Source organism: Ceratosolen solmsi, unplaced genomic scaffold, assembly GCF_000503995.2.
Source record: "Ceratosolen solmsi marchali unplaced genomic scaffold, CerSol_1.0 scaffold10, whole genome shotgun sequence".
Classification (NCBI taxonomy): Eukaryota; Metazoa; Arthropoda; class Insecta; order Hymenoptera; family Agaonidae; genus Ceratosolen; species Ceratosolen solmsi.
Window position 1 is genome coordinate 794,267 of NW_011948412.1, and position 13,389 is coordinate 807,655.

Here is a 13,389-nt window from a genome sequence, read left to right on the forward strand (position 1 = left end):
TTTTTTATTTAATACGAAATACCAAAAAAAAAAAATGAAATAACATTTCAAGTATAAACATTCAAAATGTAGTAGGTGATAGTAATTTCAATCAGATCCGCAGAGTAAATTAGTCATTATGACGGTCGTATTATATAAGACGTAGGTCTGCTGCAGGAAAAGAGCAATGAGTACGGTAAAAATAATTCACATTCGTATTTTAACTAACGGAATTCATTTATGTTTCAGTCAAATTCCAGCACAGAGTCTGATTCACTGCCCTTTGCCAACGAGAATGCCGGAACGATAAAGCAGCGCGCAGCACGCGTGGCCCAAGAGTACGCCAACAGTCCCAACCACATGATGTCCCAGCATCAACACCAACACCAGCATCACTCGAGCAGCGAACCTGCAGACGTGCTGAACGACATCGGTAACATGTTGACTAATCTTACGAACGAGCTCGATGCAATGCTAGAGGAAGAAAAGCGCCAGGGCCTCAATCCATAATAACCATAGCACACATCGCTGCCGTTGTTACCGTAACCATCTCCGCCACCACTACCAACGCCGTTATTGCCATATAAAATAAAGGACGCAGACGTCCCAGCTATTTTAACACGCAGAATCGAAGACGATTTGCAGATTGTCAGTTTCCTATTGAGCGACTCTGCAAATTGACGATATTGTAGCTTGTTGCGTGAGAATTACTATATACTAACATAAACAATAATTAAGATTTGAAAGTGGCTCCGGACTACAATACTGTTGATTCTAATGATATTTATCTCATTTCTTATAATGAGTTTTCAAAGAAAAATTATTCAATGGCTCTTTAGACAGATTAGTACTATAGTTAGACAATTTTTAGCTACGTTATTATAAATTGTTTCTTAAATGAAAGCTGCATTATTTAATTTTCTTATGTCTTCAGTATGTGTGTATTATTTTATAAAAAGTTGACGTGTGCTTGATTTTTGTTGAAACAACTCATTATTTGTAAAAAAATTATAGAATACGTAATTGAATCGCAATAAAGATTGATCCCTATATGTTTTAATAATACATATATATTCTAATAAATATTAACTTATTTATGAATTTGATCAAGCTAATATGATTTGTTATATTTTTTAATTTGATTATAAATTTAGTATAAATGATCTTTCTTTTGTTTGCATGATTATTGCTATTAATGGTATTTATTAGATATTAACAATTTTTCAAAGGGCAAAATGAATATTTATTGGAATATTATCATAAGTATTCTATTTTGTATTTGATCTGTTGTGCATTTCACGAAGGCATAAAACGATTAATGCAATTAAATCTTGTATATTTTCAAACTAAAAGTTTATATTGTCATTAAAAAATTATACTTACAATTTAAGAGAGTTAGAGATTGGAATCTTATATTATCTATGCTTTTTGAAAATCATATTGTCTATTATAAGTAATTGCTGGATTTTAATATTATAAACTTCATTATTCAATTACCTACATATAACTTATATAATTTTTCAACTATATTTTATGGAGTTTAGAATGTACTGAATATTTGAGAGTATTTTTTCAATGATCATTTGTATCGAGCAAATATGATATTTTAATACGCCTTTATACAAGATAGTACATTCCAAAATGTATTTGATTTTCCTGCTTCCGTCCTTTTTGATCCATTGTCAGTTTATATTATAATATCATTTATGTTTTATCCATATTTATATTCCTATTTATGAAGCTCATCGATCTGTTTTAAATCAAATAATAAATTTTATAAGAAAACGAAATGTACTCGTAATAAAATTGTGGTCCGTAACCATTCTTAACATCTTTCCATGTCAATTTTTCTAAGCAACCTAGTTACACTTAACATAATGACAACAAAAAATAGAAGCCAAGTATTGAATGCCAATCATTTTTATATTTATTATAGTAGAAGAATGTAATCTTAATAAATGTATAAAAGAACTGCGTGTTTTAAATATACTCCTAAAATATAGTTTATTAAAAGTAAAACGAAACTTAATTAATTTTAAAAGAATTGATTTTTATGAATAATCAGCCTTGAAAATTTATTTAGAATAACTACTAATAATATTTTAAAACCCATACAGTAACTGTATATTTTCAAATTAACTTATTTTATATAAAATGAAAAAGCAAATCCTTTAAAACTTTAAAGTCTACATAACTTTTTCAGTATATTGTAAATAATGATAATGTTGATGGATTACATGATTCATTCTTAATTAATTGGATAAAACTGAGCTCCACTTTAGATGAGAAGCAACATTTAATATTGTAATTCTGCATAAATTATATAATGTTAGTATGATGGAGAATTTGTAAATATACTTTTTAAAATTTATTTAACAAAGTTGACGTCATATGTAATGACTAGAGTCGTCAGACTCTTAACAGCTCGTGAATTTTTTTATTAACTTTGATTACCGTAGAATCTTTACATCCTTTTACATAATTCAACGTAACGCATTAATAAATAATGAATATAAGAATCATTTTAAATTGTTTTATTGTAATAACAAAATTGATTATAATTTATATTTACTATTTTGAATTGGAGCGATTTCTTTAATGCTTATAAAAAGTATTGTCGAACAATAAATTTGAATATATCGGGATTACCAATTTACTTACATTTCACACATATGTAGGAGTTTGCACGTTTCCATGAGGATATTTCACATATTACATATTCGAAATTCATTCCCTTCTTCAATCTAAATTAAAGGAGCTACGTTATACAAAAATAAAAAATAGAAGTCGATGAAACTATTTCTCGGCGTTCCGTGTGCCTCGACGTAATTGCAAAAATGCGGGGCGCCTCAAAAAACGAATTATTACGTGCAAGTGCGAGAGGCAACTTAAAATTTAAGAGCGCAAAGAATAAAATAAAATAGATATTACAGAAGATTAACTTTAAGTCCGTTTAATCGATTAGATTGAACATAAAGTAAAAAAACTTTGTACCTGTCGTGTATCAGGCTACAGACTTATCTTGTTAACTATTGTAGGTGTATAGTTATATATAGTGTGTGTGTGTGCATGCGCGCGCTTGCGCGCGTATATGTATATTTAAAAAAATACCATTGGTGAACACTGATTTCGGGAGATCTCGATTTTCTAAACTTTTTGAGAATATAAATAAAAAGAAAAGTTAAAGAAAGGCAAGAAAATCAAATTTAAAATCATAAAAGCGAATAAGTAATTTTTACAATATACCTATATATATGATAGATATATTAAATTGCCTACTTTCATAATATGCAGCATTTATTGCGATATAATAAATAAAAATGATTAAATAGAATGAAAAATAAGAAATATAAATAAATAATACACGATTAACAAAAGCCGTGCCGAAATTATTTTGTAAGGCTATTACATAATCTCCATTTTTGTATGTAAAGCACAATGTGTAATCAACATTTTCATATAAATTAAATACAGAATTTATATGTACGTCACATTTTTTAAACTAATACTCGAAATCACTGTTTCCTACATGGTTCACAAAATATACATAAATAAATTTAAAAAAATAATAAATAAATATATATATATATATATATATATATATATATATATTATAATAGTTTTAATTTTTGTAAAAAGGTCTGCGACTGGAACGACTTTGCTTATACAGCGAAATTGTTTGGATGCTTACCTAGGAAGCCGCATTGTACGCCATCCCCATACTTCCTTTTCACGTTGGTTTTAAATTGCGAATTTATTGTACTAATATCTTTTTTTTCAACTTAATTGACATTACTATGCGATAAAATATATTGACGATGAGTAAAAAATCAAATGAAGCGACTTAATCTGAACCGTATTTCTTCTTTCATATTACGTATCTCTGCGACATATTTTTGTACATTTATATTCTGTTAAAGTGTCTTATTTTCTGTAGTTTAATTTAAATTGATAAAGAGCAAAGCATTCATCTCATTTCATATGATTTTTGTGCACGTAAAATCGGACTTATAAACAAAAGACATTTTAAAATAGAGACTCTCCTCTGCATTATGTATATAATCGAAATTTTTATTAATGTTTAGTTAATATATAATTAAGTACTTCTTAATTTTACTTTTGTATTGCGGGCAAAAAATGATAAAATCATGTAATCATTTAAAATAATATGATAAAATATACGTACAATAATAGTATTAACATAAAATGAATATTGTAAAACAACATATATTCAATGTTTGCCCGCTCTACAAGACTGATTAATGAATCACAATTAAAACACTACTACGTACCATCAATAATCGAAGATCTATTTCGATAAAATAATTATCTACTTTGTAAGAAATTAAATTATGCTAACTGTTACAATCAACCTACACTTATGAAAATCTTTAATTATATCAACTTATTTTAATTTTAAAATACACACGGAGTGTAAAATTGTTAATAATTAAAAAATGATTTTACTTTACAATTTAAATGAACTCATCATTTATAACAGATATGTTATTTATTATGTGAGTATAATACTAACTTTACAATAATAAAAAATTATATCAAAACATTAAAGAGTCTTTAATTACCTTATGAAATATTCTTTACATATCGAATATTAAGAATAATTATAAATAATAAATATGTCCACAATATTTTATGCGATTTGGTTGATGTTCCCAATAGATTATATATTTTTATTATAAATTACTTACTGGCATATTAAAAATCTTTTATTACATCGAATTATTAACAAAATTAAAATATTTAATGTTGTAAATTAATATTTTTAAATTGTAACTTGTATATGATCCGTTATTGTGTAATTGTTTAAGAGTCATGAAAATATCAATTTACTTAGATAATATATTAAATATCAATTTACTTAGAAATTATTAAGTAAATTCTGTGTAATAATGGTCACTAAATTTATGAGACTAATAGCAAAAATTTTTTAAAAGACTTTAGATAAATTCAAGAAAAGTATTTTGGAAAATACAATATATTTAAATTTCACATTTTAAATTGATTAAAGAGTTAACATTCTATTAATTATAATTCATAATAAATTCTCATAATGATTCTCGGTTGATTCCAAATTATTTTCAAGGATGATCATAGTTTAAAATATTTAATTTATTACAAATAAACATCATTAATATCAATTTGACATTTTCACAATTTTAAATGTGTGCATAACATTATGTGCTCAACTTAAATAATTGGTAATATAGTGTTTATTAGAATTTTTAATAATCCTATAATTATTAACCGTTTAGTATAGAAAACTAATTTATATCTTATTACGTATGTCGCATACAATGTTACTTTACCTCTTGAAGTGACTATACGTAGGACAACGAAAAAACATTGAATAATTCATTTGTCTCGCAATCATCATATAGCTTTTTGACGAGTTGAGTAAGCAGATTGTCATTGAAAAATTTATCTTCTATAATTCTAACGACCACACGATTAAATGAATATCAATAACATAGTGCAATTCTTATTTTTTTTCCCGATCGCGTATAGATGCAGGTGTGTTGATGGATAGCTATAGTACACTAATGCGCCTGCTATATATGAATATAGTTTTCACGATAGGAGCTAATTCTAAGAATTCATTATAAAGATTCACTTCTAAATTATCGAATTTGCTTAATTATTCAACGTACGTGAATATTCATCGATTTACATGTTAGATGCTAATAATACTACAACGACCGTGAACAAAAAATTCTTTACAGTGCTATCATACCTTTGAATCTTATAAACTTCAAGCAAATAAATATTGTATTAGCGTTTTTAAACTATGAATCGTCTAAGTTTAATGATTAATAAAAGAAACTTAATGTTACAAATAATTTCACAAGAAAATTTATGAAATGTTTAATTTCAGAAAAAATGTTTAAGAATTGATCTTAAATATTATTAATTAAGAAATATTCAGAAAAAATTTAAGAAAATATTAAACATTAGGGGGATAAATTATATTGCATGAGTATAATTTTAGTTAAAGAAATTATTAAGTGAATGTTATTATTTATTGAAATTATCTATAACCCACTACTTCAAATTTTAAAATAATTCGAAAAATATTTCTTTAACAATTTCATTAGCACGTTATTAAATTTTAAAATAATTAATCACTGGGAAATCAACTAATAAAGTGACGACTTTACCAATTTAATAATATTATTCATTATATGTATAATAACTTAAACAATAAATAATAAGGAAGATATATGCTATTAGTTAAAATGTATACAAGATCAAACCAAAACTAATTTTCTATTATATACAATGTAAATTAATGTAACAGGAAAAAGTTTCATCCCGACAATTCGCATAAATTATAAATATTGACATTTAAATAATTTTAATTATAAAAACTATTAATCATTTTTAAATAAATATAATACTTTCAATTCTAATTTTTTATTTAAAAATTATGTAAAAAACAGTCTTATGAATAAATGTACCTATGCAAATTAATTTGTACTTTTATTTATTTTTGTGTAATTTATTAAATATTAGGCGCTGATTAATAACTTATAATTGACAAATAAATAATGTTGTTTAATTATTATTATACGTATTATTAAATTAATTTATTGAAATTACTATCTTAATTAAAATTAATCATCCTATATTTTTAAAAAGAAAAAAAATATATAATTAATTTATTAAACTGTAAATTTAAATAAATTATTATACTAATTAGATTATTAATATTGAATAATAAATGCAAACAAATCATTAATGTATTTTTAAAAAATTGAAAATAGAATAGACAAAAGAAAAGATCGAAGACAAACTATTTTTATTTGAATATATATATTAAATCATCCTCATTTATTTCCGTATTGTATGAGCAAGATTTGAAAAAATATTTAAAGAACTTTACACTACATTCCTTATTGGATACACGACAAACTTAAAATTACTTTATATTATACTCTACAGAATTAACAAATTTGAATACTGTAGTATTTCTACTTCATAATTAAGTATTTAGATGCTTCTCTTGATAATAATGGATCTTTGTTAAATATATTGCGTCTGTTCAAAAAAGTATGTCACATGTAAATATCACATGCTCGTTGCTATATAGTGTCAATTTTTTTCTATTTAAGAATTTTTACTGTCTTACGATTCAGAAAATGTCACCGTGCTCTCAGCCATGGCATTCTTATTAAAATTATAAATTTTAATTTATTGTTAATTCTTTTATTCTCAAGATGGAATTACAATAAAAATAAAAAGTATCTAAATGATTATTTTATTTTAGCACGAATAATATTGCCAATCGAAGTTATACATATATATGCTTCAATTTTAATAACTATAAAATACAGTTTCTGCTCTTCACTATTTGAATTTTAATGTTTGGTAACTTTTCAAATAATTTTAATCAATTATAAAAAACTGCTCGTCTGAAATTCACCCTTTCGAAATATAAAAATACTTAGATGACGTTTGTGCTTTCATGTACCTTCATAAAATCGTCGCGATACAATAACTTTAGATAAAAGATATGCTTGAAGAAAAATGGATTAATTATTTTAAAAGCTACCTAATAAAAATAAACGCCTACACTAAACATATCGCATTTGTATACTTATGCAATATTCTTCTATTTTGCGAATAAGTGATTAATAGTATATCTAAAAAAATTTCATAAACAAATTAATCAAACATGTAATCTATGAAAATTCTTTGAATATTAAATTATTTTTAATATACAAGATATATAATAATGATATTATTTTTTATTATCAAATAAATATATTATAAAAAAATTAATTAGTTAAATTTTTTTTTTATTAGTGATTTTGAAAATATTAATATATACATACGAAGATTTAAAATATACTTATGACATTTTTAAATATATTTGAATATATTCATTATATTCGAAATACGATTTAGAATAACATGAAAAAAAGTTTTTATAAAGAAATATCACAAATACATAATAATCTAATACTTTTTTAGTAATTCAATTCTATTATTGTTTTAAATTTTGGTATTTTGTTTATTAAATCTATTTTTTTTATTTTTATTTTATTATTTTTTATATACTTGACTGATTTATTCTATGTTGTTCATTAGCTTGAAATTAATTTTTTACAAATTGCAGACCTATTATTTAATGTCTTGTAATTAATTTCATTATTAATTTTTAATTATTTTAATATATATAAATAGATAATATATCAAATTACAAAATCTTGCTAATATTACAAGATCATATTCTTAAAATCCTTAAATTAATTAGTTTATTCTATTTTTATTTCATTGGAATTATTCGTTCTCGTATATAAGATCTGATACATTTTTAAATATATAATTTGGGTAATAGCAAAAGAAAATAAAAATTACCATAAAAACCACAAAATACCAATAAAAATCTATTTAAATTTTAAATTAGTAGTTAAAATAAAAATTGTACTTATTTGCTTTGAACTGTGCTTTGAAGAAAGTTCTATTGAGATTTGAAAAATTTTAATAATATAAAATGAATTTACGTAGAAAAATTATCCTAACATTACAAATAAATCCAATAACATTTAAATAATATCTTATAATAATAAATAATTCAAAATCATTACTAATAAAATATATTAACTCCATAGAATTTTATACAGAAAAATATTAGTATAATATTGATTAAAAAATAAATTCATATCAGAATAAATGTATTGCTTGCCATTTATTAATATTTGATAAAATTAAATGAATGAAATTGAGAGCAATAGATTAGAAAATATATGTACATATAACTGATTCATATGATGATAAGGGCTTTGTTAGAAAATCGTATTCACTTTGAGCATGTCCTTTATAACTTATTCTTCTTATCTGTTGAATAGTTACAGCATTGTCAAAATTAATAGAATTGAAATAATCTTTTAATCGAAAGAGTACATGCTATTTTTGTACTTGAAAAAATTAATTTCATATACATAGATAGATTAGATAGATAGATAGATTGATAGATATACATCTTTTACTTTCAGAAATTTTTGTAAGTTGATGAAATATTTTACAAGTATTTTTGTTTGTTATAAGATATCAATTGTAAACGAAAATAAATATAATAAAAATAAGAATTAAAACACTTTATTTTCTTTGTTGTTCGATATTAACAAACTAAAAATATCTTTATGTTTCATTTTATTATTATAAATTTCCTGTATTAAATAATCTTTATAAATATAATGATATTAATAATAAATTTTTTTTAATTGCCGTTTAAAATGAAAATTACTCATACAGAATTCAGTTATGTTCAATATCAATTAAAATATTTTAGTGAAATAGTCATAATATTTATGAAATATACATATATATTCATGATTAATAAATAATTTAAGAGTCCTCTTAAAAAATTTAAATATAAATGAAATTTAATTAATATAAACAGGAAACTATTATCAGAATTTTTCGATTGCTTTATGATTAGTTAAACTTTGATATTATATAGAATCATATAATATTTGTAATAAATATTGGTCAAAACATATTTTATAGATTATCCAATAATTACTTAATATTACATTATATTTTATATATTACTCACATGTTTAAAAAAATTAATTCGAAATAATTAGTTAATTATATATTATGTTATTCATTTTTATTTTAGAAGCTTTAACATATTAAATAATTAATCAATTTCTAAGTTTTATAATAATTTATGGACGCTTATGGGCACTTATAGGCACACATAATATAATAATTTAAAATTATGGGCTTTATACATGCAATGTTTGAAAATATTCTATATTCTCGGAATAATGTTTATTTAGATTTTCTGATGTATAGACTTATTTTCTAGAATTTTCTTTAAAATGCTTGGATAAATTATATATTCTATTAGTTGAAAAATTATACATTTTTATTTTTTGCATTGAGTCAAATATTTTTCAAATATTCAAATAAAAGTTTTTATTTTAAAATGTTAAATATATTATTTTGTTTGAGATTGCGAGAACATTTTTCTTGCTATAAAATGCCCATTGTCGTTGGAGGCTCGAGGTCAGTATATCTGGAAAACATTCGTGAATAGTTATTTTATTTATTCTCGCATTTCAAACGCTCATGGTTTTTCGTTGCGGTTAAACGATCTTGTTGTTTACTGCCAAGAAAGCGGCGATGCTGTAAGAGTAACAGATGTACGTAAACTATCAAGTATAACAATATATCCAAAATATTCATTGCAACCTAAAACCCTGACATGCGACAACGGGCAATCTTAGGCACGTGCGCACATCGAGCTACGATACACACTCTCGCACGAGCTAAGCAACGACGCTTAACCAAAAACCCCCTACGTCGCTAAGTCCAAGAGAGGGGCAAGCCTACCCCTTGTAAGTCCTGCTGCCGAAGACACTTTTTCGGTGTTATATCGCAAAGTGAAACCCACTGTCAGTAATGTATTTAAGAGAGACAACTTCGAGATTAATCACTCTCGATAAAGTACTTATTCAAATAAGAAGTGGAAGTCCCTTTTAACGTAGTTCAAAACAACTGTCGTTACAAGTCCTAAAGGAAAGATGTAGAAAATCCCCTTGTCAGAGTCCGAAGACAAGTGCCCAGTGGAAGTCCTCATCAAGAAGGAAAGTCCCTCTACTGAGTCTACTATTAGTCTTCGTAAGTTATTGAGGCCCTCTAGGAGAGACAGTGCGGAATAATACCACTCGTCGCCAAGTTCACGCCAGCTGATGCGAGTTTGCCGGCCTACCCTCACCTTAGCTCAAATCTGACGCTTATAAATCTACTCAGCGCGCCATTAAACGCTCATAGCAGACGCAACACGTAGCAGCTTTCTTCACGAGGTAAGAGCCTTACAAACTCTTACTTCCCAAGGAACAAATATTACAGTACCCAATACCAGGACTAAGGTACGCTTGCTACGACCCGGGTATATTCTCAACTAACAACAGTTGCGTATGTCGCGCTTCATTATAAACCATAACCTCAACTACGCATGGGCTCTCACGAACAGCGCGAGTGTCGACGAATCAAACTTCGCGCCATTTTACGCTCATATTCGAATCATCACGCTGCATTAGATGAATGTACGTTTGCCACAGCAAACGCAATAATCCACCAAGAGTTCAATAATTGATAATAGTAATACTAGTCAACGTTCTGTAATCGGACAATAACAGAATAAACAGCATATACAACAAATATATTTACATTGAATTATTATAATATCCCTTCCACTTTGACCTTACATCACGATCACACAACATCCCGTGGTCTCTGAGTTGTCAACGGCATCAATTTGTATCCCTCGAACCGATCTTGGTAAAACAAGCCGGAACGGCGAGTACATTTTGTACATTTTTGATCCTTCAAGCTGGATAGCCAGAGAGAACGGCTCATCAGACGTTTCTTGTCCTCTGAGCTGAATAAGTGGAAGTTGTTATATAAATCAGTATTTATACAGAAAGAACTGTTTTAAAGGAAGACTTAATAATTACAGTAAAATATCAAAAGAATACTCTTGAATCTCTAGGATACAGCAAGTACTCATCAATAACCTTTATTTTCTAACGTTATATTATTACAGGAAAAAATGTCAGACCAAGATAAAAGTTAATCCAAGGAAACAAATGTTAACATATTCATCACTCAATATAAAGAACCACGTGTAACTAGCAGTAGTGTTACAGACAGACATCCATCAGAGTTCAACGTTAAGACCAGAGCTCAAAGCTTTCGAATAGATTCATTAAAGGATTTAGCATGATGTGTCCCTGCAACTCATTCCAACACATCATTAGAGGAAACAATGGGTCTAAATGGAATACTAGATGAACTACACAAAAGATTTGTTCAGGAACAAATCTATCTTGAGTTTACATGGTTGATAACAATGGATTCACATGAGTATTTTGTAAATAATGTCCAACAAGAAGAATTCAATCTATATGTAGATGTAAGTTCAAATTTAAACAACTTGATATCCAAGCTGAAAGAAGCAAAGGAATCAACACAGTGCGAAAGGTCACCCGGAATTAAAACAGAAATGGACATGAGCTGCTTACCAGATATCCCCATTTCCAAATTCACAGGTGGCTACTAAGAATGGCTGATGTTCCAGGACTTATTTGCCTCAACAGTTACTAACAACAAGAAACATAGCGATGTATAAAAACTTTATTATCTAAGAAGATCACTGATGGGTGAGCCTGCCAAGACTACATCACGCTTTCGATTAGAAAACGATTCATTCCACCTGTCATGGCAAGCCCTGTCAGAAAAGATTGAAGACCCATATCAGTGAATTCTACTCTGACTTTTCTCCATTAAAAGATGATGCATGCGACTTGGAAGATGCTCGCAGTGACTGTAGCGACATGCTAAAGAAGCTACGACAACTCCAAATCGATACTGATCCATGAGATTTACTCAGTATACTAGGGGCCAATAGGAGAGTTCAATAGGTGATACATCCAAGTATCCCACATTCAAACAACTCAATTCCTTCTTAAAGACCAGAATACAAGACTTGGAACACAGTATGCCATCACCAACTAGTAGTCGACTACAGAATCTCAAAACCATAAAAAGGAAGCCAGTATAAAGCCCTATCAGTCTACCATACAGGCTGAAGAATCTAGCCCACCAAAAGTTTCAGACCGCACCACAACATGCATGTGCTGTCAAGGTAATCACGCACTGCCATCATGCAAAAAATTCATCGGTTACAAAAAGAAAGGCCTTTGTAACCGAGAACAAGCTATGTATCAACTGCCTGCGCCATCATCCAAGGAATTGGTGCAATGGCAACAACATACTTATTACCATATATTATAATTAATCGTGTATTATTAATTATATTGTATTATTAAAGGTGTTTTTAGTAAAGGTGTTTTTCACATATAAAACAATGTAAATATAGTTTATAATATATAATCACATACTGTAATACAATATAAATAGATGAAATATATCATTATTAAATTATTCAAGTTTACATTTAAATTAATTTTTGTAACAATTGTTTTTGTAAACAGTTAAATAATTTCTGATTAATAACTTTTAAAAATGTAAATCAATCTTCCTAAATGATAAATAATGTAAATAAATATAAAATTTATTTATCATAAAACTGAAATATGATAATGCATTTATTTATTATGTGTAAATTCATATATATATACATATATATTATAAGAACATTATTTTGCATAGTTGAGTAGATTTGTTTCGCTTATCTATTTATAATTTTAAATCAAATTGTTATTGAATTTATAAAAAAAATAATTCATTTATATATTAAGAGTTATAGAATCAACTTTATAAATATATACATATATAAATAAGCACTTGTGTAATACAAAAAAATGATGTTTACTACGATTTTGATGTATTATTATTTTCATAATGATTATT

The 13,389-nt window shown here is 26.3% G+C and overlaps 1 protein-coding gene across 1 annotated transcript in view; it reads left to right on the plus strand.

The window, feature by feature from the left end:
• Positions 1 to 913, plus strand: part of LOC105359000 (CRK like proto-oncogene, adaptor protein) — a 30,581-nt gene extending 29,668 nt beyond the window's left edge. Inside the window, exon 8 of the mRNA XM_011495512.1 lies at positions 229 to 913. Within this exon, the coding sequence (XP_011493814.1) occupies positions 229 to 489 (261 nt within the window). The 3' untranslated portion in view covers positions 490 to 913. The remainder of the gene's footprint in view (positions 1 to 228) is intronic.
• Positions 914 to 13,389: the final 12,476 nt, after the last annotated feature.